General features: G+C 42.2%; 1 protein-coding gene and 1 long non-coding RNA gene across 9 annotated transcripts in view; one reads left to right on the top strand and one right to left on the bottom strand.

Annotated features, from left to right (window-relative positions):
* ELMO1 (engulfment and cell motility 1) overlaps window positions 1–25,713 on the top strand; it is a 644,335-nt gene that overhangs the window by 585,917 nt on the left and 32,705 nt on the right. For all 7 annotated transcript variants that reach the window (XR_010322758.1, XM_023544287.2, XM_003406936.4 and 4 more), the window contains 3 exons: window positions 3,023–3,135; window positions 16,820–16,927; window positions 25,007–25,089. Coding sequence is in view for 6 of the 7 variants with exons in the window: in XM_023544287.2 (XP_023400055.1) it covers window positions 3,023–3,135; window positions 16,820–16,927; window positions 25,007–25,089 (304 nt within the window). In the remaining variant the exon portion in view is untranslated. The remainder of the gene's footprint in view (window positions 1–3,022; window positions 3,136–16,819; window positions 16,928–25,006; window positions 25,090–25,713) is intronic.
* The window catches only part of LOC111749712 (uncharacterized), a 41,164-nt gene continuing 15,470 nt past the window's right edge, over window positions 20–25,713 (bottom strand). Inside the window, exons 1-7 of one of the 2 annotated variants that reach the window (XR_010322764.1) lie at window positions 24,239–25,013; window positions 11,458–23,411; window positions 7,109–7,205; window positions 6,538–6,747; window positions 4,280–4,389; window positions 3,838–3,970; window positions 20–2,836 (exon numbers count right to left, since the gene is read on the bottom strand). This is a non-coding gene — a long non-coding RNA (uncharacterized LOC111749712). Of the gene's footprint in view, window positions 2,837–3,837; window positions 3,971–4,279; window positions 4,390–6,537; window positions 6,748–7,108; window positions 7,206–11,457; window positions 25,014–25,713 lie in introns of those variants that run through there. The other variant, XR_010322763.1, reaches the window with a different exon arrangement.

Below are 25,713 nucleotides of genomic sequence, written 5' to 3'. Positions count from 1 at the left end.
AAAAGACCAGACTTACTAGTCTGACAGAGACTGGAGGAACCCCATGACTATGGCCCTGAATATTCTGCTAACTCAGAAATGAAACCACTCCTGAAGTCAACCTTTTGGCCAAAGATTAGACAGGCCTACAAAATAAACAATAACACATATGAGGAATGTGCATCTTAGTTCATTCAAGTACACAAGGCCAAATGGGCAACACCTGCTTAAAAGCAAAGCTGAGAAGGCAGGAAGGGACAGGAAAACTGGATAAATGAACTGGGGAACGCAGGGTGGAAACGGGGAGAGTGCTGGCACATTGCAGGGATTGCAAAAGAATGTCACAAAATAATTTGTGTATAAATTTTTGAATGAGAAACTAATTTGCACTGTAACCCTTCACCTAAAGCACACCAACAGCAACAAAACCTAGGTACAGAGAGAGGAAAACTAGCCCAGAATTTACAGCTAGTAAGCAGCAAGACTTGGAATTGAGCCCTCTCTTTCTCTTTTTTTTCTTTATTATCCCATCTTTCATGTGTATGTGTGTGCTTTAGATGAAGGTTTACAGAGCAAATTAGTTTCTCGTTAAACAATACACATATTATTTTGAGACATTGGCTGCCAACCCCACAACATGTCAACAGTCTCCCTTTCTCAACCTTTAGTTCCCCATTTCCATTCGTCCAACTTTCCTGTGCCCTCCTGCCTTCTTCTCCTTGCCCCTGAGCCAGTGTGTCCATTTAGTCTTGTCTACATGGTTGAGCTACCTGTGTTATTGTTTGTTTTATGGGCCTGTCTAATCTTTGCTGAAGGGGGAACCTTAGGAGTGACTTTAGTACTGAGTTAAAAGGGTATCTTGGGGTTTCTCCAGTTTCTGTCAGACCAGTAAGTCTGGCCTTTCAAAAAAAGGTAACTCATGCAGTCACAGAGTCACTTATTCTGATAGTCCATCCCAGAAGTCAGTTCCACAATACAGACTGCTGTGACTGAGCCTTTCTGAGCCTCACCAAGATTTACACTGAAAAGTCATAATGCGTCAATTCAAATTACTCAGAAGTACTTTCAGGCATTTGCTCCTATATGGTCTTTATCTCTGCATTTTCCTCTGTATTCTAATAGCTCACCCCTAGCCAAGCAAAGCTATTCTTTAAAGATACATCTATAATCAAAGAATTGATGAAATTCCCAAACTCTTTCCTCTGAGGTTTCTCTGTCTGTCCTCTGGTGCCTTCCCTTCCTCCCCTCCCTGCCACCCTGTCTTGGAAGTCACGAGCCCTAATTTATTGCCTGTGTGACTACACCAGTGATTTCCTACTTTCTTTTCCATTCAGAGCAGGGTTCATCAAAGCTGCAATTTACTGGGTCCATTTTACAAAAGCTGAATGCTGATAATAAATAGTTTTAGTGATCTGAAAGCCTGTGATGAAACCCTAAGAGACCTGCCCAGAAAAGGTTTGACAAATGTACCAAGCTCTATTATTACAGCCGGATTTCCATATTATGCTTTATAAATGTTCAGTTGGAACAGTATCAAATGACAGAAGGTTTGAGACCATTTAAGTCCAAGAATTGTATTAATGGAGTACTAGAACACACTGTCAGATGGCCAGATCCCTTTGTGTAAGCTTCTCATCCTTTGTTCTCATGTGCAAATGGAAGCAGCTTACATGAGGGAGACCTGAGTCTCCCACCTTTGTTCTATGCTTAACCCCTGTGAGTTGTTTTGCTGCCTGTAAGATGGGGATGATGATATTACCATCTACCCACAAAAGTTGATTTTTTTGCAGGGGGAGGGGGTGTTAAGTGAGCTAAAAAGTGCATAGCACAGTACCTGGCTCATAGCAGATGCTTACCAGGTGTTAGTTCTTTCCCAACCGGAGAATGGAACCCCATGTGACAGCAGGTATCTGCAGTCTGGTGTCAGAGCAGGCCCAGAGGTTAGGCTGAAGCTGGTGAATATATGAGCCTTGACTGCAGTATAATATGGGCATATAGAGCGTTCAGCTTGAAGAAATGAACCCAAATTCGGTAATACCTCATATTCCTGTCCAGTGCTTCTAGAGCCTCTACACTCACACTGTCCCCTTTGGGAGTCACAGCAGCTGCCCAGGAAAGATTCTTATCCCCATTTTACAGACGATGGAACTGAGACTTAAATGAACTACATGACATGTTAGTCATTGGCAGAGTCTAGAGTAAAACTCTAGCCTTCTGACTTGTAGATCTGTGTTCTGGCCAACACTTCCTTCGCTGCTCTGAGGGCTGGGTGCTGCGTCTCCCTGCCCTGCTTCTAGGAAAGCAACTCTGGCGTCACTAGATTTCAGTGCTAGGGTACTATGTAAAATGTCATATGGTAAAAATGTTTGCTTTTAAAAAAAAAAAAGGATTTGAAAATCATCGCGTTATATGTTACCTTTACAGCATAGTACATCTAAACTAAATTACGTTATATTAGCCGGAGACAAGATGCAGATAATCGTTAATTTATCCCATCATTATCCCAGTCCCTATGGGCTAGAATCTGGGACAGTGTGGCCGTTCTCATTTGTGAGTAATGGAATTAAAAGCAAATGTGGTCCTGGGGTTTGCCCAAGCTAGTGTTTGCTATGGACTAGGAATTGCCCAGTATTCCTGTTTGGTCAGATCACACGTATTGTCCAGGAGTCCACCTGATACAGGAAAACAACATTCTGGGTGGAGGGAGGGGAGTGTGACCAGGGATTTATTGTCTTGGCCAAGCTGAGTGAATACCCATGTAAATTTGCATCTGTGGCTTTGTAAAACAGGAGAAGTTGTTCAGGATGCCTTGGTCTGGAAAAACATCACTGAAGTGGCTGGTGCTTTTGTGAATGTTCTGTAAATGTCAGAGAAGCAATCATGTTATTATAACATTTATTAACCCATTAGGCTTGTTGAAGGTACTGGGATGTTCATGAAAAGATGCAGCTCCTACTTCCCGGCCCCACCTGCCCATAATCCCCATCCAGCCAAGCACTGTTTCTCAGGGATGCTGTGGACTATGTGCTTATTCCTTTAACAGGGAACTAAAGGAGAAGATTCAGCCGGAGATCTTAGAGCTGATCAAACAGCAACGCCTGAACCGACTTGTGGAAGGGACCTGCTTCAGGAAACTCAACAGCCGGCGGAGGCAAGGTATATTTTGGGGACATTTCAACCTCAGGATGGGTGAACATGAACCTGTTCCATGGGGAACCACAGAGCTTGGGTGTTGATCTATGGGTGGACCACGCAGCACTGGACGTGGGCCAGGAATAGGAGTCCACAAAAGTTCTGGACTCCTCATTCATACTCAGGGAGAGTCCAAGTCCAGAATTACCAAAAGATCCACAGAACTGAAGAGTCATCCTTTGCCATTCAGTGCTGTGAGATGCTAATGGTGGTGTCAACAACAGTAACGTGTCCTGTGGGTTTCCCATATGCCAGGCTCATCCCTAAACAGTTTACTCATAGTAGTGCATTTCATCCTCACGATAACCCTATAATGTAGGTTTCGTAATTATCCTCAGGTTAAGGGTGAGGAAACTGAGGCACTGAGAGGTTAAGTGACTTGCCCAAGGTCACAGAAGAGCAAGGATGCACACTCAAGCAGTTCTATGACCCTTGGTTTTTAATGGCTCACTTACTTTTGGATTTGATCTTGGAGCATTCAGCAAGTACGATCCTTATTCTCAGCTCCCACATACTGATTCTTTCCCAGGTCAGAATTATTTTTCTTGGGCATATAAGTTATCATGACCCAGCATAGAGTAGATTTACTTTCCATAATCTTTCAAGACAAATTTCTAAATAGTCTCTATAAACTGTAATCCCAAAATGTCAAGTTAAAATGAATACCATTAAACCAGTTTCAGCTCGTGGAAAGAATTTCCAGCGGTTTCTTGGCTGGGAAAGTAGAGCTTCTTGATTGTTTTCTTGGTCTCTTGACGTGCTGCTGATTGCAAAGTCAAAGTATGCTTATCACACTGCCCTAGAACCAAACAGCCAAAAAATACAACTGAAAAATAGAAGTTGGAAGAGATAAGAGATTGAAGAAGGGCCAGGAATGGATAACAAAAGGAGTAATAAGCATAAACATTAGCAACCATACAAAAATAAACATTAGCTGTGGTCCAAGGTAAACATGCACAGATATTTCTGAAACATGACAGATGTCCTGTCCAGGCATAGAGCTCATTCACTAATGGTATGTATTTCATGCTTGAATCAAGGCCAGTCCACGGTCATTTATTTTAACCATACTGAATATTCAGTAAATTCAAAGTTTTTCAAATATTACCATTAAAAAATCATCTCGAGGAGCTCCCGACGGCAGAACTTCCTCAGGGAATGAAAACTCAGGTTATTCACAGAGGCTGGGTAACCATGACTGTGAGCTTCAAACTGGACCTGAGGAAAGAACAATGGTAGAATAATAAAGTTGCAGCTGGGACTGAGAAAGGCTCACCTTGCAAAGAACAGTGGAAGAAGTAACTCTTCGCTCCCACTCACAACTGAAGAACGCATTAACTGCCTCCTTTGTCATTAAAAAAAAAAATTACATTCACTGAATTTGGCCTCTTTGTCAGACTAAATAGTATTCTAAGAAGACAGTGTTGCACGGTGGTGAGGACAAGACCCAGGAGCGAGATGGTGTGGGCAGAACCCTTGCTCTACCCCTCTCTAGCCATGTGGCCTTGGGAAGTTTCCTCATCTGAAATGAGGATAATAATGTCAAGCTCTGAAGATTTTTGCAAGGAAAAAAGATGACAAAGAATGGGGCTCTTAGAAAGCAACAATAAAACGTAGCTGATAGTATTCCAGAAGCGTGCGTGGGGGGAAAGCCGGGAGCTAGAAGTTAGTAGATTTGACTCCAGGCTTCTCAACTCTGTGATTGACCAGCTGGGCATTTTTAGGTAGGATATATGGCCTCTCTAGGCCACAAGTTTCCAGCTATAAAACGTGAGAATAGGATTAGATGATATATAAGATTTCTGCTTAGTTAGCCAGAGAGTCAGTTTTATGCTCTGATCTCTTCCTTACTTTTGGAAAAAATTAGTACTCAGAATATATTGCCCCAAAAAGGTGATTTTAAAAGTTTTTTATTTACGTGGCATTGGACCAAGAGCCCAAAAGTGCTGGGAGTGGTGCTGGCAAAAAGACACCTACTCTCAACCGTGCTCTCTGTACCAAACTGTCGAGCCAAGGTTCAAAGTCACCAAGAGAGACACAACTCACACAGGCACTGGTTGGAACAATATATTACTCACATAGAGAAGAGACAGAGCAAGGTCAGCTTCAGAAGTGGGTTGGTCCCCCAAAGCCAGCGGGTCCCACTGCATAACTGACACAAGGCCGATGGTCTGCAAGCACCCCTGTTCCCTCCCAGCTGGGAACAGATACAGGAGCGAGGTTGACCACGTGCCATATGATGCTCATGCTTAAGCAGATAAACGAAATTGTACCCAGAACAGACAGGACATTTCTCCAATAAGAAAGAAAACGAAAGTGGGACAGAGGGACGCTCAATTCCCAGCCTACATTATCAGGGAATATTCCAGGTCCAAGGCTTCTGATTAGGTGATCCAAGTTGGGGTCAGAAGCAGTCAATGAACTGTTTTCCCACTTTCCTAGCACCTACCAACCAAAAGCCTACACTGATGCCCAGCTAGAGTCCTTCAGAAGCGAATTCAGAACTATTTTTGACCTCTCGGTGTTCCTATTTCCTGTTTCTAGATATAATCATTTCAGTTGTTAAAGAAATGTTTGTCCCCTATCTGTAAATCCTTCCAATTTTCTAAAAATGAATTACCTAATGAACAAAAAATATTACCATCTAGATTATAAATGTATTAGTTCAGCTCCCTTGGGAGCATGACCATCTGTGTTTAATATAAGTTTATTCTCTGAGTGCAGAAAGGAAGGGTTTTTGGTGTTTGGTAAATGGATTTTAAATCTGGTGACTGGTTCTGCATGCTTAAAAATAGGGATTCAAAGCAGGCTGTGCTGAAATTAGTTTCCTATCACCCCATCAAAAACATTTCTTTTAGATTCACACAGATTAATGAGAACATGCTGTAAAGTCATTTTTAATCTCTTTGGGAAAGATACAGTTCCACGTGAGATCTTAGCCTGAAACATATGACTGCCAGCAATATGCCACCAACAGGTTAAAGAACAGGTATTCCCTATGCAGGATCCCTTTCAACTTGTCTGACAGTGAGCTGGCACAGAGGAGTGGATTTAAGTAATTAACATTATGGGGGAATGTGAAAGAGCTTCCAGTCCCAGAGAACTGGAACGTGGAGGGACAAATATAGAGTCCTTTCCTGTGTCACCTTTGGTTAGAAGGCTCCCAAATTGATAGTTGGTCAGCATTCTACCTTTCTCATTTGCAACTCTGCTACTTAGATCATCTGATGCAGAATTTGCAAACCTGGGTTTCTGGGAATTCTGACCACATTAGACCTGTGAGGCAGTAAATCATGTAAGACCCATTGAGTTGGGGTGAAGTCCCTATCTCTTCACACACTAACTGGGTGGCCTTGGGCAACCTACTCAGTCTCTTGGTGTTCCTGTTTCCTCAGCTGAAAAATGGGGACGGGAGCAGTGGTAGGTCAGTGGTAGAGTCCTTGCCTTCCATGCAGGAGACCAAGTTCAACTCAGGCCAACGCACCTCATGCATGGCCACCAGATGTCCATCGGTGGAGGATTTCATGTTGCTGTGATGCTGAGCAGGTTTCAGTGGAGTTTCTGGACTGAGATGGACTAAGAAGAAAGACCTGGTGATCTACTTCCGAAAATTAGCCAGTGAAAACCCTATGGATCACAACCGCATGATCCCCAGCTGATCACGGGGATGGTGCATTTCATTCCATTATGCCTAGGGTCGCCATAGTCAAGGGCTGATTTCACAGCGCTGACCAGTAACCACCACCAAATGGGGATAATGTTAGTTTCCACATCAAATAGTTATGAGTTAAAAAAAATGTACAGGTATAGCATTTAGTACAGTGCATAGCATATTATCGAACATTCACTAATAGTAGTATTAATTTTAGTTGGTAGTTCCTCAGAATATCTATTTTTAGACACAGGAGCTAGAGTGTAGCATCGGGTGTTAACATACCTTCTTCTTTCCATCCTACCCCCACCGCAGAGTACAAGGTGCTCATTGTAGAATCCCTCACGATGGAAATTGTCTTGCTTCTGCATTCCTTGAGCTTCTGCAGGAGAGATTTCACAGCTTTTTGTTGTTAGGTCCACTATTTGCTTAATGAGAACCTGCGCACTCAGGGATCCCCCTCCCCTAGTTTTCTTATATTTTGGAACTTAAGATTGCTCTGAGTCACATGCATTGATGGTCTTGATAAAAGCCCAGGGATAAACATGGGAGAGTCATTTCAAAAATGCTAACATGAAACTTGCTCCTTGTTGAGGACATTGCCCATTTGGTTGACGAGCATCCCTTCTCTGAGCACTAATATGGCAAATTTATTTTGGAGTTCAATGCTTGGAGAACCTTATCTCCCCTGAGGAACTAAATCAGCATGCTTCCACCTTTTTGCCAGCAAAGACTATATACCTTACATTTCTCTTTGGCTCAGTCTGAAAACCCAGAGCCAAAAAGGTGATTCAGGCACAGTAACTATAAAAACCCTTTTATGGAGCTGATTCTTTCTCCCCTTGCCCTTCATTGAGATTTTGTTTTAATATTTCATTAAACCTAATCATAACTAAATTTTAGAAACAGGTGAGTGTAAATAAATAGACATTTCCAATAAAGAAATCCAGGTACGTTCCAAATGATACAAATAACAGATGATCGTTGTTCCCAAAAGGTGGAGGGACCGGTAGTGTGGACAAGAAGGGCTACCATTGGCTGGAAGATTGGAAAGACATTAATATTTATTGAAAGCTAGCTCTGTGAAAGCTGCTTGAGGGATATTTTATACCTGTTTTACTCATGTAATTATCATTACTTAACAGATGAAGACCCCCATGTGTCTGTCAGTTTGTCGTACTGTAGGGGCTCGTGTATTGCTGTGATGCTAGAATTTATACCTCGGGTTTTCAAATACCAGCAGGATCACCATGGCGGACAGGTTTCAGCTGAGCTTCCAGACTAAGACAGACTAGGAAGAACCCAGCGGTCTACTTCTGAAAATAATTAGCCAGTGAAAACCTTATGAATAGCAGCAGAACACTGTCTGATATAATGCCGGAAGATGAACCCCTCAGATGGGGAGGCACTCAAAATATGACGGGGAAAGAGCTGCCTCCTCAAAATAGAGTTGCCCATAATGACATGGGTGGAGTCACGTGCACAACTCAAAATGAGAAGAAACAGCACAAACATCCATTAATAATCAGGACATGGAATGTAAGAAGTATGAGTCTAGGAAAATTGGAAATCGTCAAAAATGAAATGGAATGCATAAACTTCGATATCCTAGGCATTAGTGAGCTAAAATGGACTAGTATTGGCCATTTTGAATTGGACAGTCACATGGTCTACTATGCCAGGAATAACACCTTGAAGAGGAATGGTGTTGCATTCATTGTCAAAAAGAACATTTCAAGATCCATCCTGAAGTACAGTGTTGTCAGTCATAGGATAATATCCATACGCCTACAAGAAAGACCAGTTAATACGACTATTATTCAAGTTTGCATGCCAACCATTAAAGCCAAAGATGAAGAAATTGAAGATTTTTACTAACTACTGCAATCTGAAATTGATTGAACATGCAATTAGGATGCATTGATAATTACTGGTGATTGGAATGCAAAGGTTGAAAACAAAGGAGAAGGATTGGTATTTGGGAAATATGGCCTTGGTGATAGAAATGAAGCCAGAAATTACATGATAGAATCAAGGACATTATACATGAAGAAAGCAAGAGGTCATTAAAAAGACAGGAAAGAAAGAAGAGACCAAAGTGGATGTCAGAAGAGGCTGTGAAACTTGCTCTTGAAGGTAGAGTAGCTAAAGTAAAAGGAAGAAATGATGAAGTAAAAGAGCTGAACAGCAGATTTCAAAGGGCAGCTTGAGAAGACAAAGTATTACAACGACATGTGCAAAGAGCTGGAGATAGAAAGCCAAAAGGGAAGAACATGCTCTGCATTTCTCAAGCTGAAAGAACTGAAGAAAAAATTCAAGCCTCAAGTTGCAATAGTGAAGGATTCTACAGGGAAAATAGTAAACAACACAGGAAGCATCAAAAGAAGATGGAATTAATACACAGAGTCACTACACCAAAAAGAATTGGTCGACAATCGACCATTTCAGGAGGGAGCATATGATCAAGAACCAATGGTACTGAAGGAAGAAGTCCAAGGTACTCTGAAGGCACTGACGAAAAACAAGTCTCCAGGAATTGAAGGAATACCAGTTGAGATGTTTCAACAAACAAATGCAGCTCTGAAAGTGCTCACTCACCTATGGCAAGAAATTCGGAAGACAGCTGCCTGGCCAACCAACTGGAGAAGATCCATATTTATGACTATTCCCAAGAAAGGTGATCTAACTGAATGCAGAAGTTATCAAACAATAGCATTAATATCACACACAAGTAAAATTTTACAGAAGGTCCTTCAGAAGTGACCACAGCAGTATATCGACAGGGAACTGGCAGAAATTGAAGCCAGATTCAGAAGAGGATGTGGAACCAGAGGTGTCATTGTGGATGTCAGATGGATCCTGGCGGAAATACCAGAGATGTTTACCTCTGTTTTATTGACTATGCAAAGGCATTTGACTGTGTGAATCATAACAAGTTATGGATATCATTGCAAAGAATGGGAATTTCAGAACTCCTAATTGTTCTCTTGAGGAACCTGTACATAGATCAAGAGCCAGTCATTGGAACAGAACAAGGGGATATGCTGTGTTTTAAAGTCAGAAAAGGCGTGCGTCAGGGTTGTACTCTTTCACCATACTTATTCAATCTATATGCTGATCAAATAATCTGAGAAGCTGGATTATATGAAGAAGAACAAGGCATCAGGATTGGAGGAAGACTCATTAACAACCTGTGTTATGCAGATGACACAACCTTGCTGAAAATGAAGAGAACTTGAAGCACTTACTGATGAACATCAAGGACCTCAGCCTTCAGCATGGATTACATCTCAACATAAAGAAAACAAAAATCCTCACAACTGGACCAATAAGCAACATCATGATAAACAGAGAAAAGACTGAAGTTATCAAGGATTTCATTTTACTTAGATCCACAATCAACACCATGGAAGCAGCAAGTCAAAAAATCAAAAGACACATTGCCTTGCTCAAATCAGCTGCAAAAGACCTCTTGAAAGTGTTAAAAAGCAAAGATGTTACCTTGAAGACTAAGGTGTGCTTGACCCAAGCCATGGTGTTTTCAGTCACCTCATATGCATGCCAAAGCAGGATGATAAATAAAGAAGACCAAAGAATTGACAACTTTGAATTGCAGTGCTGACAAAGAATATTGAATATACCGTGGACTGCCAAAGAAGTGAACAAATCTGTCTCAGAAGAAGTACAACCAGAATGCTCCTTAGAAGCACGGATGACAAGACCATGTCTTACATACTTTGGACATGTTGTCAGGAGGGATCAGTCCCTGGAGAAGGACATCGTGCTTGGTAAAGTAGAGGGTCATTGAAAAAGAGGATGACCCTCAGTGAGATAGATTGACACCGTGGCTGTGACAATGAGCTCAAGTATAGCAACGACTGTGAGGATGGCACAGGACCAGGCAGTGTTCCATTCTGCTGTACATGGCATTGCTATAAGCTGGAACCAACTTAACAGCGCCTACCAACAACAACAGATGAAGAGCAAGAGCCTAAGGTTTTTATAATTTTACCGAGGACCCTCAGCTAGTACATGGCAGGGCAAGGACTATATCCCACTGTATGTCTGACTCTAAAGCCTTTGGTTACACCGTTATCATATTTAAAAGTATTGGGGGGCTCTGGAGTCATCTTTAGCTATTATAAGAGACAGCAGTCTCCATGGAAGCAGAATTCTGAGATGAAACGTGACTGTCATTTTGAAGAACATACAGTGAGGTGAGGTATATTTGAAAGGCAGAATAACCTTTGCCTCTGTAGTTGCTGTTTCCCTTTACTGGAACAATAGAAAAATCTTGAATCTCAACACCTGGAAGAAGGCCTTTTAAAAAACATTTCTGGGGTCCCTTATATCTTAAGGCTTTCCCTGGGAAAAACTCAGCCTTAAGCAAGAAGCAGACCTTTTCCTCACACTGAATACTTTGCACATTTTAACCTCGGAAAGATATGAAATCCTAATGGAGGTACCGTAAAGAAGTGTATTAGAAAATGCCTCTGTGCTCTCAAACAGCCAACTGCTGTCCGGGAACCTCGCATCTAAGACAAAGGTGGCCATCTGCTGCCACTGCAGAGCCACTCAGGACTTGGTTCTTGCTGTGCCCATGCCTCACTGACTGGGCAGCATTTCCCACTCACCAGTGATAGCTGTTCTTCAGCTCATCCATCTCCGCTAAAGACCTGCGGCCAGCTCCAAACCTCGGTTCAGCCTTGATGGAGACAGAATACAGGCTGCTGTGTACCATGAAGTTGCCACTAGCCACCTGTGACTATATAAATCAACTAAAATTAAGTAAAAGTAGAAATTTGTTTTCTGGATATTGGAAAACACAGATATAGAATATGCCCATCATTGCAGAAGGTTCTGTTGTTGCACAGCACAGCAAGAATTAGAGTCGTCAGTAGTCATTAGCTCCAGGATAATCTATGTGACGTTAGGAATGGAGCCCTGGTGGTATAGTGGTTAAGAGCTAAGGCTGCTATGTGACATTAGGGAGAGCTTTAATCAGCCCTGGAGAGCTTTCTGCCAGGCCCATGAGCTTTGAAGCCAGCTTTTCCCTCTGATCCTTTGCACACATACATGAAAAGAAAGAAGAAATGAAGCACAAAATTGTCTCTGTATTTTGAGCCTCTGTGTTTGGGGGGAGGGGGTGAAGAGATGGCTATTAACATGCTCTTCTCCTTTTTTTTTCTCCATAATCGACTGGAAGACCTCCATGTTAACTCTTATTTTGCTTTAAATGCTAGGAAACAATCTTTGATAATGTTCTCACTGCTTTCTGCTAATTGCTTTTAGTGACGCAATTCACTTACTCATTGCCCAGAGGGTTTGAGGAGCTAGTAATATCATGCTGGGTTTTGAAAGGAAAGTACACATTTTTCTTGCCATTACATAAACTGCAAATCAAGCTGCTGGTGGTACCTGACATGGGACTGTCTCACCCAGCATGCTGGTGCGGGCTGGCTGAAACCAGCAGTTCTGCTCTCCTTTATAACAGCTGGAAGCAACGATGGTGAAGTGGTAGAATTCCCACCTTCCATGCGGAAGACCCAGGTTCAATTCCCAGCCAATGGATCTCATGTGCAGCCACCACCTGTCAGTGGAGGCTTGTGTGTCGCTATGATGCTGAACAGGTTTCAGTGGGGCTTCCAGTCCAAGTCAGACTAGGAAAAAAGGCCTGGCAATCTACTTCTGAAAATCAGTGTCTCACAATGGTTTGATTTGCAAGTGATCACAGGGTTGGTGCACAACTGGGCAGCATTTTATACCATGGGGTTGCCATGAGCTGAGGGCCAAACCCAAGAGCAACTAACAGCAACAACAACTTTTCAAACAGAAATAAGCAAGTTATCACATCTCTAAAAAAAAAAAACCTTCCCAAAATTAAGGGCTAGCTTCTATCCTGAGGGAGATAACAGCTGAGTATCCACCCGTTTGATTATGGGTCAGGACAACCCTGTTCAAGTTTTTTCAGCCCCTTTTTACAATTTTTTGCCATCCATTCAAGACTTCCTATTTGATGAGGTGGAGTTGACCGTGTCACTTACAGCAATGTGCACCTATCTTTTTTTCTCTCTTCCTTTCAATAATGGACAGAGAAAGAGGAACTTATATAGTGTCTTGCTTATCTAGAGCTGCTACAACAGAAATACCACAAGTGGGTGGCTTTAACAAACAGAAATTTATTTTTCTCAGTTTAGGAGGCTAGAAGTCCCAGTTTAAGGTACTGGGTCTAGGGTAAGTCTTTCTGTCCTGTCAACTCTGGGGGAAGGTCCTTGTCTCTTTTCAGCTTCTGTTCCTTGGTTCCTTGGCCATCTTCATGTGGTGTGACATCTGTCTTCCCCCATTTGTGCTTGCTTTCTTCTATGCCTGATCTGCTCTTTTATATCTTAAAAAGTGAATGACTTAAAACACACTCTACACTGACATGGCCCAATTAACATAACAAAGAACCCTATGGGATTACATCCACAGGTATAAGGATGAGGGTTTACAACACAGAATTTTGAGGGGACACAATTCAATCCATAACATATAGGATAAGAGAAGAATTAGCCAGAAGAAGGAGGAAAACCAGGGCCAAGTGGTGCGATAAAAATCAAGAAAATCTTAAATTCTGGAAAGAGGCAATTCTGTCAGCTATGCACCAGATATTTTTATGACACGTTTCTGGGCAGCCTTCCATGTTTCTTTTAAACAAACATTGACTGCAGCCTTGCAAGGAGAGTGGTTGTTTTGCCTCCTGGAACTCTGATAAATAGCCACTGTCCTCTAGTAGTTTTTGAATGTGAGGCTATATCACACAAGAGACCTTCCGGGTTCATATTTTCCCCTCTCACTCAGAGTTCCTGATTTGTTCCTGCCCCCTCCTTCCCAGACCTACTGGTCTGCAAACACCTGTTTCTACCATCTTTCTCTTAGCTGCTGTTAAGAGCTTCTTGGCTTTGTCTTTCATGTCTACCTTTCATTTTAATGATGTTTTTGCTACACCCAGTTGAGTGCTATGAGCATAGTAGGCACTCTGTGAATATTCACTGAAAATTTAGGGGGAAAAAAAGTTGCCATCCAGTCAGTTCTGACTCGTGGCAACCTCACGTGTGTCAGAGTAGAACTGTGCTCCATAGGATTTTCAATGGCTGATCCTTTCAGAAGTTGATCACCAGGCCCTTCTTCCGAGGCACCTCTGGGTGGACTGAAACAGCCAACCTTTCAGTTAGCAACCGAACACCGTAACCATTTTCACCACCCAGGGACTTCTTGAATAAACTGACCCTAAAAGAATATAAGCAGCAAAATTTCTTTGAACTTTGATATTTTATCTTACAAATAAATATAAATTGTATGTTTTACTCTATAATATATCTGTGTACCAATTAAATTTTTTAATTTCTCCTTACCCCAACTAATTGATCTTTGATTGTGCCTTATTGATCCTTTGGCTTCAAGTCCCACTACTAACCTCAAGAGTTTACCCCAGCTTGAGAAGCAAGGGATTCCTATAAAGAACATGCTAAGACCTTACTCAGAACAAGACCAGCATGTCCAAGCAGCATATCTCTGCTGACCTTCTTCTTGGCTTTCTATCACCCTTTAGTCACTCACGTAGCCAAAAATCCCACTTTGGAGATAACAGCTGCTCCAACTGGCTTTGTGGTCATCACAAGCTATTTAGAGGAGGCAAAAGATCCTTTAGGGGAAAAGGAATCACTGCAGCCTGTCATGCCAGACCCACAAGAGGCTCCATCACAAGCACTGTTGGTACTCAAGGTCAAAGCATGGCCAACTCCTTTGGAACTAGTTATTGTGAATTGCAAGTCAAATCCACAAATGCGGCCTCCTCATGGAAAAATGATGACACATTATCCCAGTTAAAATGGGTGTGAATTATTCAGGGAATAGCTGTGTTCCCTCCCTTTGAAATGCTCTCCCAGTAAAATGATCCGTGTTTGGTATATATAAAGCATAATTTTGAAGATTTATCAAGTCCAGATGTTTTCCTAACCATAAAATAACTTTATCCTCTCAAATCATTCCAGCAGAGTTCAGATTCTTTTAGATACATTTATTGCCATATTCTGGCTACATGTCAGGAATTCCAAAGCCCCATTTGTAGATGAAGAAGATAGAAGTCACAGAAGCACTTTCCTTCTGGGAATGACGTATGGACAGTTTTGTGTGGCTTTTATTTTCATTTTCAAAATTTGTTTTTTTCCTTTTAAAAGAATCATAGTTAAAACTGGTTCTGCAGAGAAAGCAATTTCAGATGGGAAAAAACAGCGCTTTTCTTAAAGTGTTTTGGAGAGCTTTATAGTCAGAGTACTTCCAAAACTGTTTGTGACTGAGACCACAGAGTTGGCCAACTGCCCATGACAGTACAGAAGGGCTTACAGGTAATAGATGCTTTGTACCTTGAGCATTTTTAGCCTTAATTTATCAATTTTGCCAGCACCAACTGTGCAACTTCTATATGCCAGGCACCATGCCAAGGGATTGGGACAGTGTGATTAGGAAGACAGTGACTGTCTTCTCTGTACTGCCAGAGCTGATGTTATCCTGGAGTCCTCTTCCCCGACCAGTGATTGTTCCTAGTACACCCACTAGGACAGGTTGCTTAGCTAGGGTCTGTGGCACATAATGCGGAATACTAGGGTGGTTGACATGTGGAACCCAGTAATCCCAGTCCAAGCCAAAGCAGATGCCGTAGCAGCTCGGGGGATGGGGAAAGTCCTTCTAGCTGCAGTGACTGAAGAGGGCTTCCTGGAGGAAGCAGAGTCTAAGCTGAGCCTTGAAAACAGCCAAAGATTGCTGTTACCATTCAGGTTCCACATCTATAAAAAGTGGTCTTTGCCTCCTTCTCCCTACCTCATGGGTGTGTTCATAATTTTTTGTTACGTCTGGGGGCAGAAGGAATAAAGTTGAGGGAGTTATTCACAAGAATGATCGTAAGTTCCTGGTCATATCTATTCTGAGGACTAAACTCTAGGAGTTAGTGAGAAAAATGATTGTGAATGTCCTCATTCTTTGGGTAAATTCCTGAATTACTTAGATAATTTCCTCATGAATTCCAACCCCTGTATGTTCCATTAGCATCCTTACCCTGCACTGACTGTGTGTGAGTGTTAGTTTCAGGGGTAGAAGCTCCATGTTTCGAGGTGACTAATATAATCACAGCCATCTCAACAATCTTAAAATTTCAGAGGAGAAAGTAGAAGGCAAAAGTTCCAAAAAAGCTGTTTTTCCTATATGTCTCCCTTTTGGTCAGACCTAAGTGGGTAAGGAATAGCTCCCTTAGTGATTGTAGGTAATGATAGAAGACTTTCTGGCAACTGCCACCTCAGAAAACCTATTGCCATTGAACTTGAAGGATTTAATAATTTTCCCAGTGGTTACCAAATTTATATTAAGCGGGACAGGCACTAATTAAATGTCAAAATCGAAAGGGGTCTTTCTTCCCTGAGCCCTAGAATTAATTCTTTTTAAAAATTTATTGTGGTAAATATATATGTAACAAATAGTTTGCCATTTTAGCATTTTTCATGTGCACAATTCAGTGGCATTAGTTATGTTTGTTGCATTGTTCAACCATTACAATTATCCGTTTTCCAGTTTTCACATCACCCTTGACAGAAGCACACTGTGCCCTAATCAGGGATATCTGCGTTTTCCCTCCCTCCTGCCCACTCTTGGTAACTACAAGTAAACAAATTTTCGTCTCTGTACACTTCGCTATCCTAGGTATTTCCTGTAAGTGGAATCACACAATATTTGTCCTTTTGTGACTGACTGATTTCACTCAGCATAATGTTTTCAAGGTTTATCCATGTTGTAGCATGTATCAGGATTCTATTTCTCTTTATGGCCGAGTAATATTCTGGCAGACCCCAAATCAAATGAATTGTTTTTTCCTCCAGGCAAGGGTATTAAGAAATAAGGATGTTATTTTTGGAAACCAGAATCACTCACCTTGTAATCTTGTGTGTGTGTGTTTTTTTTCCTCAGACAAGTTTTGGTATTGTCGGCTTTCCCCAAATCACAAGGTCCTGCATTATGGAGACTTGGAAGAAAGCCCTCAGGGAGAAGTGCCCCATGACTCATTGCAGGACAAATGTAAGTGGCTCTCCTGTGTAGGAGGCCTGATTTTTGGTCGTTTGTTTGTTTTCTGGTCAGAAAATATGCAGAAGAACTGTCTACCTGCGTAAGCCCCGTGGGCATGTCTCGTCTAGTCATGTTAAATCTCGGCCTGTGTGTTGTCATCAAGTGTGAGACCTGGTGGATGTGGGGCTTGGGCTGAGCTGAGGGGAACGTGCTAGAAGTGCTCTCAGTATCTTCCCTGAAAGATGTAAACCTAGGGTTCAAATGGCCACTTTGGCGTTACTTATCCAGGTACTTTCAACAAGCAGAAGCAATACCAACTTAATCCTATAGATAGTCTTTCTATGGTGATCCCAAGTAATTTCCCATGAATTGCATGCTTGATTTCTGCCTCATTTACTCATTATAGTTTAATGTATCACATAGTTAAGATGCAGAGCTAATGGCAGATCCAAATACGGCTAACTTACTGTAAAGAAGCAGCTCAGACACTTTGAAGATTTATGATCAATTACATTTTATTTGTGAAACATTACCTGAATTACATATTACTGCTATTTATTTGCTATTGCCATACATTGTCTGTTTTAACATGTATGCTTTTGAAGAACTGGTAACATGCTAGATTTTTTAATCCAACAGCAAGCCAGGTGCCAGCTTTTTGGTTTTGTTTTGTTTTGTTTTTTCTGACCGTGTTAAGATACAGAGTATTATACCAAAACACCAAACCAGTTGTCGCCGAGTTTGCTCCACCTCATGGCGACCCCATGTGTGTCAGAGTATATCTGTGCTTTATCGGGTTTTCAATGACTGATTTTTCAGATGTAGGTTGCCAGGCATTTCTTCTCAGGTGCCTCTGGGTGGACTCGAACTTCCAACCTTTCAGTAAGCAGCCAAGCACATTAACCATTTGTACCACCCAGGGACTCCTACAAAGTATTATACCAAACCGACTGCCACTGAGTTGATGTCAACTCATAGCAACCCTATAGACAGAATAGAACTTCCCCATAGGGTTTCCAAGGCTGTAAATCTTTATGGAAGGAGACTGCCACATCTTTCTCCTGGGGACAAAGATTAAAATACACAAAGTCGATAAATTGATTTGGAAGAGAAATAATATAAACATAACCTCAGGGAATATCCCAGGTAGAAAAATCAAAGAGTGAGAAAACTTTTAAATAACCTTTGAAAGTCACATTGAGGTTGTAGTGAGTCAGATAAGCATGTCCCAGACAGAATCCTTACCCTCGAGTCCTAGCACCTCCCCTCCTGTCACCCCAGGGCCCATCGAAATCAAATCTGGACTGCCTTTCTTACAGCTCGCAGATATTGAAGGCGAAAATAAATCATGAGTGGGAAATTTCCTGACACAGCCAGACTCCATGCTGACATTATCAGGCAGAGAGCCTGGAACATACTCTCTTCCCCCAGCTTAAAAATGGGGCAGTCTGTTCTTTGTAGTATCATTTCGTTCAGCAAATGTCCTTGTTTCCTTCCATAGAACTGCCTCCAGCCTACTTTGTTGGCACTATAGCAAGGGAGAAAGAAATCTGAAATTCACCACTGCAGAGAGCCTGGGACTGAGTCCACACAGCCCTGCCTATAGGCAAGGACTCCTACCATAGCTCTCAGAAGGCCCTCCACATCCCAGCATGGACAGGCTAGACCAGTGGATCTCACACTGTGGTCCTGGCCAGTAGCACCAGCATCACCTGAGAACATGTTTTTTAAAAAAAAAAAATTGCCATGGAGCTTATTCCAACTCATGGCACCCCATGTGTGTCAGAGTAGAACTGTACTTCAAAGGGTTTTCAGTGGTAGGTTTTTCAGAAGTAGCTTGTCAGGCCTTTCTTCTAAGGGTCTGCTAGGTGGACTTGAACCTCTAACCTTTTGGTTAGCAGCTGAGCATATCAACTTTTTGTACCACTCAGGCCCCCAAAAAACTAAACCCATTGCCGTCGAGTCAATTGCGACTCATAGTGACTCAGGGATTCCAAAAACTTGATAGAAATGCAAAATCTCAGGCCCCACTCCCAGATCTACTGAATCAGAACCTCTGGGTCTGGGGCCCTGTGATCTCTGAGCTAGATATTGCCCTATACTCTACATGGCGATCCTCTAACTTTGCCTTTCATCAGTAAGTAAAAAGTAAAAAAAAAAAAGAAAGAAAGAAAATCAAATTGATAGAGGGTTGCCAACTTTCAATTTTGGCAAATAAGGATATTAAAAAAAAAATCTGACTAAAATTTAATACCACAATCCTTTCATAAAAGAAAGGATGCTTGATCATCAAAAGAGTAAGAAGGACCTAATCTTGGAATAAAGGCCAGTCCCTTCTACTGCATTCAATTAGCTTTATGAAAAATTCACACCAGTGTCCTCATTTTCCTCTACTTGCTATTACGAAATCGTGAAAAGTGTCTCGTGAATTAGGGCCAATTCACAGGCCAGCGGTTTGGAATCACTGTTCTGCGGGGTAAAATGAAAAGAGAGCTTAGCGATGGTCACAGCAGCTACCAGCAGCTCTATAGAAATTCTCCACAGCCTCTTCACTTGATCAGCGGCTGGGGAAAGGGCTCTGGGCAGAAAGAGTGCAGCTTGATTCATTACTTCCCCATGAGACCCAGAGGATCTGCTCTCCCATTCACTGGGGATATTCTTTATCCCTATATTTATAGGAATAGAATCCATTTCTCTACCCAAAGATAGGCCCTTGATTTAAAAAAAAATTGTTATATTTTATATGGTGCCCTCTCATCCTAACTGGTCTTGTTGCTTAGAAAATCAGTCACCCTGGTCTTAGAAAAAGTTCAAGGGGTGGACAGGACCTGAGCCTTATATAGGGATGGTGCCTAGGCCTTCATCAAACCAATGCCCCCCAGCCCTACTAAGGCCCTCACTCCAAGACTCCAAGGATAAAACTAACTGGCAGGAACCAGGAATCTTGATGCCAGGGAACCTAGGAGGGGAGGCCAACTTGCCAGGGTGGCTTTAAGAGAAGAGCAAGGTCAAAGCTGCATGAAGCCAAAACGACTTTCCATGATGGCCCCCAGTGATGCTGGCTCCTGCCAAGAGTACCTCCCGAGAGTGCCCTCAGAACTCCTCTCCACCCCCCTCCTCTACAACCTCTGAAGTATTGCAGAGTTCCAGAGGGCTGCTCCGTTAACAGTGTATTCATGGCAAGATACAGCAAGAATGCACACTTGTGTGGCTGAGAGTGTAGGCGTGTACATGTGAATGGGTAGGTACATGAATATGTGGGTAAAATTACATAAGTATAAGTGTGTTCATGTAATGAAGTAAAATAGAGCTATAATGTGCCTGAGATGAGAGGGTCCCTGGCCTGGAAACAAAGGTTTGCTGCTTCATACTGGCCACTTGGTTTGCATTTAATTCCAATTCTTCATTCTGCCTAGAGCAAAATAGCCACTCTTTTGGAGCCCTTAAAAGTCAGAAACCCCATTCCACTAGAAAAAGGAGACATTCCTTTAATTAATGTTAAGTGCCATTGCTCTAGCCTTGTACACTGCCCGCTCTTGAGACCACAGGGAAAATTGTCATCTACCCCCTTGAGTTAATCAGTGAAGGATATTGAGCTATTGATGAATCAAATAGGGTAATTGAATTCTCTTAATATGGCTAGTGCCGGTAAGATCAAGGGCCTCTCCTTGGCTATCTTCTTCCCTGAAGGTTTAGGAAATCTCTCTTTTCATATTCCTTTTGTTAGGAAATACGGCCCTTGCAAATCCTTGTCTGCTTCCATCCCCCATTGGACCCAGACCTCCCCCTCCCCCGCCACGTGGGCTTACAGGCAGTCCTCACCCCCACTAAACATTCCCTGCTTTCCAATGTGCTCCAGGCCCTTCATTGCCTCCCTCTGAAAGAATCTAGGCCAGTGTTTCTCACTCCCACATCAAAGGAGCTGAGGAGGAGAAGAACAGCCTTGCCCGCGAGCATGTAAGGAGATTAATCCTGTTGTACTCACACAGAGAGGCAAAGTGGGCGATTTGGACCGTTGAAGCACACCGAATAATTAAACCCTTCAATCTGCAGAGAGAATTAACTTTGATTATTGGTAATGATAATAATTACCAATAACATTTATTGAGCTCTTACTATATGCCAGAGAGTCCCTGGGTGGTACAAACAGTTCAGTGCTCAACTGCTAACCTAGAGATTGACAGAACACCCAGCAGCACCACAGAAGAAAGGCCTGGCAATCTGCTGCCATAAAGATTACAGCCAAGAGAATCCTATGGAGCAGTTCTACTCTATAACATGGGAGGTCGCCATGAGACATAATCAACTAGACAGCAACGGGCTTGGTTTTGGTTTGGTTTACTATATGCCAGGCACTGTGCTAAGAGCTTTACATAAACTGTTCTCTCAACAGCCTGAAGAGGTGGATATCATTGTCCCTATTTTTCAGATACGAAAACAGATTTTCCTTAAGTAACTTGTTTAAGGTCACAGACTTAGTAACCACCTGAGTTAGTGTCCCAGATTTATACGCACTCCTCTGTCCTGCCTAGATTAAAAGCCAACAGTGAGCTTGACACCAACACAAGGAGTTAATTCTCAGAACAATCCAATCAGATAAGAGTGTATTATGGCCCCATATTGCAAAGGAGGCTTGGAGGCTCAGAGAAGTCAAACCCCAAGTAGTACAGCCAGTAGATGGATCTAGAATTCAAACCCAGGCTCCCCGATCCCAATGCACAGCCCTTGCCTCCACTCTGTGCTGCCCTGCTGGGTTAGAGGCCAGATTCTTCACTGAACCAGACTGCTGAGATCAGCCTGTCTCTCCTCCTTATCTCTACACACAAGAACTTTTCTAGTACAGGCTTGCACGCTGCAAGTGCTCACGGCTTAGCAGCTGCTTTCTGCAGGTGATTTCTGCCTCAGCTTGGCTCCCAGTGCTCAAAGCTGAAACTGTATGTATTGTGGTAGCCACATTTACTTTTTCAACGGCATTTTTATTTTAAATTACAGTTAAAGCCCTTTCCTCAGGTATTAGCAACCCAAGAGTTTCCTGAGCATATATTAAGTAATAACCACATTTGGGGCTGTGTTCAGCATAATTTGGGGTACTGACACGTTCTAAACATAGGGAGAAATCATGACCCAGCATGGGAGCATGGAGTAGAAGGAAGAGCACCAGCCCCTGCTCCCTCTCCCACTAGCTGTGTGACATTGCATAATTTATTTCCTCTCTTCAGGCCTCAGTCTTCCCATCTGTAAAATGAGAGTGATGAATTAGATAGTCTCAATCCAGTTCAAACCAAAAAAAGCATGGTAAGGAATGAGGCCATGCCTGGGAGATGGCGGCGGGGGGGTGCTTCCTTCACCGGTGACCTCCTATTCCCATCTCACTGGTCCCTGGGTCTGTATTTGCTCCCACACGGAAAGGCCTGAACTATACACCAGCTTGGCTTCGAAGTCATGGAGAGACCCCACTCCTCCTTAGAGTGTAGGATTGAGAGTGGTGATTCGGGCTCATCTGATTCTGCTCTTCAACTCTCCCATGACTAATCTAGTGCATCTTGAGAGAAACCATGCAAAGAGCAACCTTTAAAAGCCATACCGTATTTTTAGTATTCTGTATTTTCTTTTCAGCTAGCATCCTATGAGCGATATCGCAGCTTGTTTCCTTGACAGGGGACAATGAATATAAAAAACATAAAACATGTACTGCCACAAAGCCCAGTGGAAAAGGGCCTTTTTGCCTCCAAAAACCTCCCATTAGAGATTCTGATGACTGCCCCATGACAAACATGTGAATTACTCTTGTCCCATTCTATGTGAAGCATTTTCAAAGCCAGTGGGTGACTTCCTATTTATAGATGGTAAACACTCTCTCTAGTTCACTGACCATGTCATATATTATACTACAAAAGACTCATACAAAGCAATTGTGATTCAAGCTTCAATTGAAACTTGAGAATGTTTTTATAAATTGATATGCTAATGATATCACAAAGTCACTTTGATGGTGGATTTTCTATTGAAAAGTAAACCAACTTCCCCAAGCGCCCAAATGTCTCCTCCCAGGTTAGTGAGTAGGCAGCCAGACTGGCCTTTGAAGGGGAACAGGGCTGATACTTCGTTATGAAAATTGATTTAAGGAGAACTTAAGTCAGTGTTCAGGGTCAAAGAGAGGTTCAGGAATCATGGGGACTACGTATAAGAAGATGCCAGTCCAAAGGGGCCAGGCAGAAAGGTGGGAGAGGGTCTGAAGTAAAGAGGTGAACCAGTCAGGATAGGCTACATTACTGCATTTTGCTACAACACAGTTTAGCACAACAAAGTGTATTTCTTACTCTCATTACATAACTTACATGGGTTGACAAAGGACCCCTCCACACAGTTGCTTAGGGACACAGACCGATAGCTACTTTGCCATCCCATAGCTCCAGCATCTGAAACATGTTGCTTCTTCGTCTCTGCAGCAGGGGAAGAGAGAGGCTAGAGGACACGTGCTTTTCACTGCTTCGGCCTAGAAAAGAGACATGGCACTTCCTCTCACATTTCGTTGGCCAGAACTAATCACATGACCCCACCTAACTGCAAAGGTCGCTGGGAAGTAGAGTCTTCCGTGTTCCCAGAAGAAAAGGAAAGCCAGATACTAGTGAGCAACCATAATGTCTAATAAAAATAAAAATAAATTTTTTTTTTCTAATGTCTAATAAAGTGGTCTAAAATCAGGGGCTGCAAGCTAGAGGAGTAGACATGGTGGAGAAGATAGCAGGGGAGCCTGCAGAGGTTTTCTGAAGGGTTCGTCACAGCATCCCCATTCTTCTACAGGGTGAGAGAGGACTCTAGAACTCCAGCAGTGTCAACACATTTGGACAAAGTTCTTAGTAATTTTAGGCTCCCTGGAAAGTGTTAACTTTTAAGGGGCCTTTCTTCCTGTTGTATTAGGCTCAAGCGTAGCAATGATTATGAGGATAGCACAGGACCAGGTAGTGTTTCATTCTGTTGTACATAGGGTCACTATAAGTCAGAATTGACTTGATGGCACCTAACAACAACAATAATCTACATATTCTATAATTTTATCTTCATCTAAATATCAACCCCACAAACCAATTCCCCAATAAAGTATGTAAACTTATACTTTTGAAATCTTCATTATCTTTCTCATTCAGGGAGAGTATGGAATTGATTGCTCAAAACTCCCATAGATCCTAACTTTGGAAAAGCCAAGCCAGTTCACTTGGGCCCCTGGATTCACAGTCCTTGTTGGAATGAAGGATTAAGGATCGGAGTGGGACAAGGATGACTTTACATTTTTTTAATCAAGGTTCCAAACCATCCTACTACCTTCTCTTCGGGTGATCTTAACAAGGTTTAAATGCACAATCATTTCCACATCTTTTCTTATCATCTTCCATGTCCTGAGTAAGACATGAGATAACATCATTTTATCCAACTGCATTATTCCCAGAATTTCCAAGATGGACACCAGCTTTCATTTCCCTGTCAGAAAAGAATGTTCAAGCTATTTAATTGAGTTTAGTTTCTTGTCTGTGAAGTAGAGGTAGTAAAACCTGCCTTACAGAATTGTAAGAATTAAGTGAGATGGTGGAGAGCAAGATTTTGGAGAATGAGATTTCAGATCTGTTTAGATTCGGACAAATATTTCTAGATAGAGCTGCTTTCTCTTATTATCAAAATCTCAGAAACCAAATAGATTTAGATACTATAGAAAGAGATGATAATAAATGCAAATCAGTTGGCATTGTTCCTGGCACATAGAGGCCATGATACTGGTACTGCTATAACTTAACTGTTACTATTGATACTACCGCTGCTTCTGTTGCTATCACTTTTAACAATACTATATTGGTTTTTTTTTTTAAGGTATTTGTGAACCAAACTCTTTTTATGGATATAGCCTCTTTCCACCTCCAACAATGCTTTTTACTACAATATATTTTAATTTCCAGTCCTCTTTTTGAGCACTTTTCTCTGCAGTAATTTCTGGGAATGGCAACTCTGGTAGTAGATTCAATGCTTAGTCCTACTTCTTTATTGGCATTGACGCTTTCATATGGTTTAGTTACTTTCATTTTCTTTTGTGAATTACAGTGCCGGTGGCAGATATCAAAGCTGTAGTGACGGGAAAGGACTGCCCTCATATGAAAGAGAAAGGTGCCCTTAAACAAAACAAGGTATGATTTTCGTATTATTTCAAATAGCTCCGCCTGTACAGTGCAGAGACTTTAATAGCAATGAATGTATGCATGCGTGTGTGTGTGTGTGTGTGTGTGTGTGTGCGCGCCCAGTCACAGGTATCTCACTTAACTCTCCTTTTTCCTCTTTCCTGATTCCTTTTAAATCTTGGACCTTTATTCCCTCCCTCGCTGATCACTTTTCTAATCCCCATGTCTCTTCCCTTTTTTCACTTCCTATCTCCTTCCAAACCTGAGATTGCCCTCTCACTAATGTCATCCAGATCCCTCTCAAGCCTTCTCTGCTCATCTCCATCCATTCTCTGTGCTTCTTTTAACCTCCCATTTATATGCATATTCTCCTTTCCCACACCTCCACCCCAATCTCCTTCATTTTCTCCTGCTGTGATCACCCCTGTAGTATCCTTCCCAGGGTATCAGTGAAGCCTGGGAAAGGCAGAGACCAGATGACTCAAAAAAATCTTAGCAAACTTTAAGAGCCCGATATCCTTCAGCATTGTAGAAAGCAGGCTGTGAAATATATGAAACCCAACTTAAAGGAAAAATTTCCCTCAAAGGTGTATATTGCTTATGCTTACTCAACATTGCAACATCTTTCCCCGT

The sequence above is a fragment of the Loxodonta africana genome, chromosome 8 (genome assembly GCF_030014295.1).
Source record: "Loxodonta africana isolate mLoxAfr1 chromosome 8, mLoxAfr1.hap2, whole genome shotgun sequence".
Taxonomy (NCBI): domain Eukaryota; kingdom Metazoa; phylum Chordata; class Mammalia; order Proboscidea; family Elephantidae; genus Loxodonta; species Loxodonta africana.
This window is presented reverse-complemented; position numbering and strand designations above follow the sequence as displayed.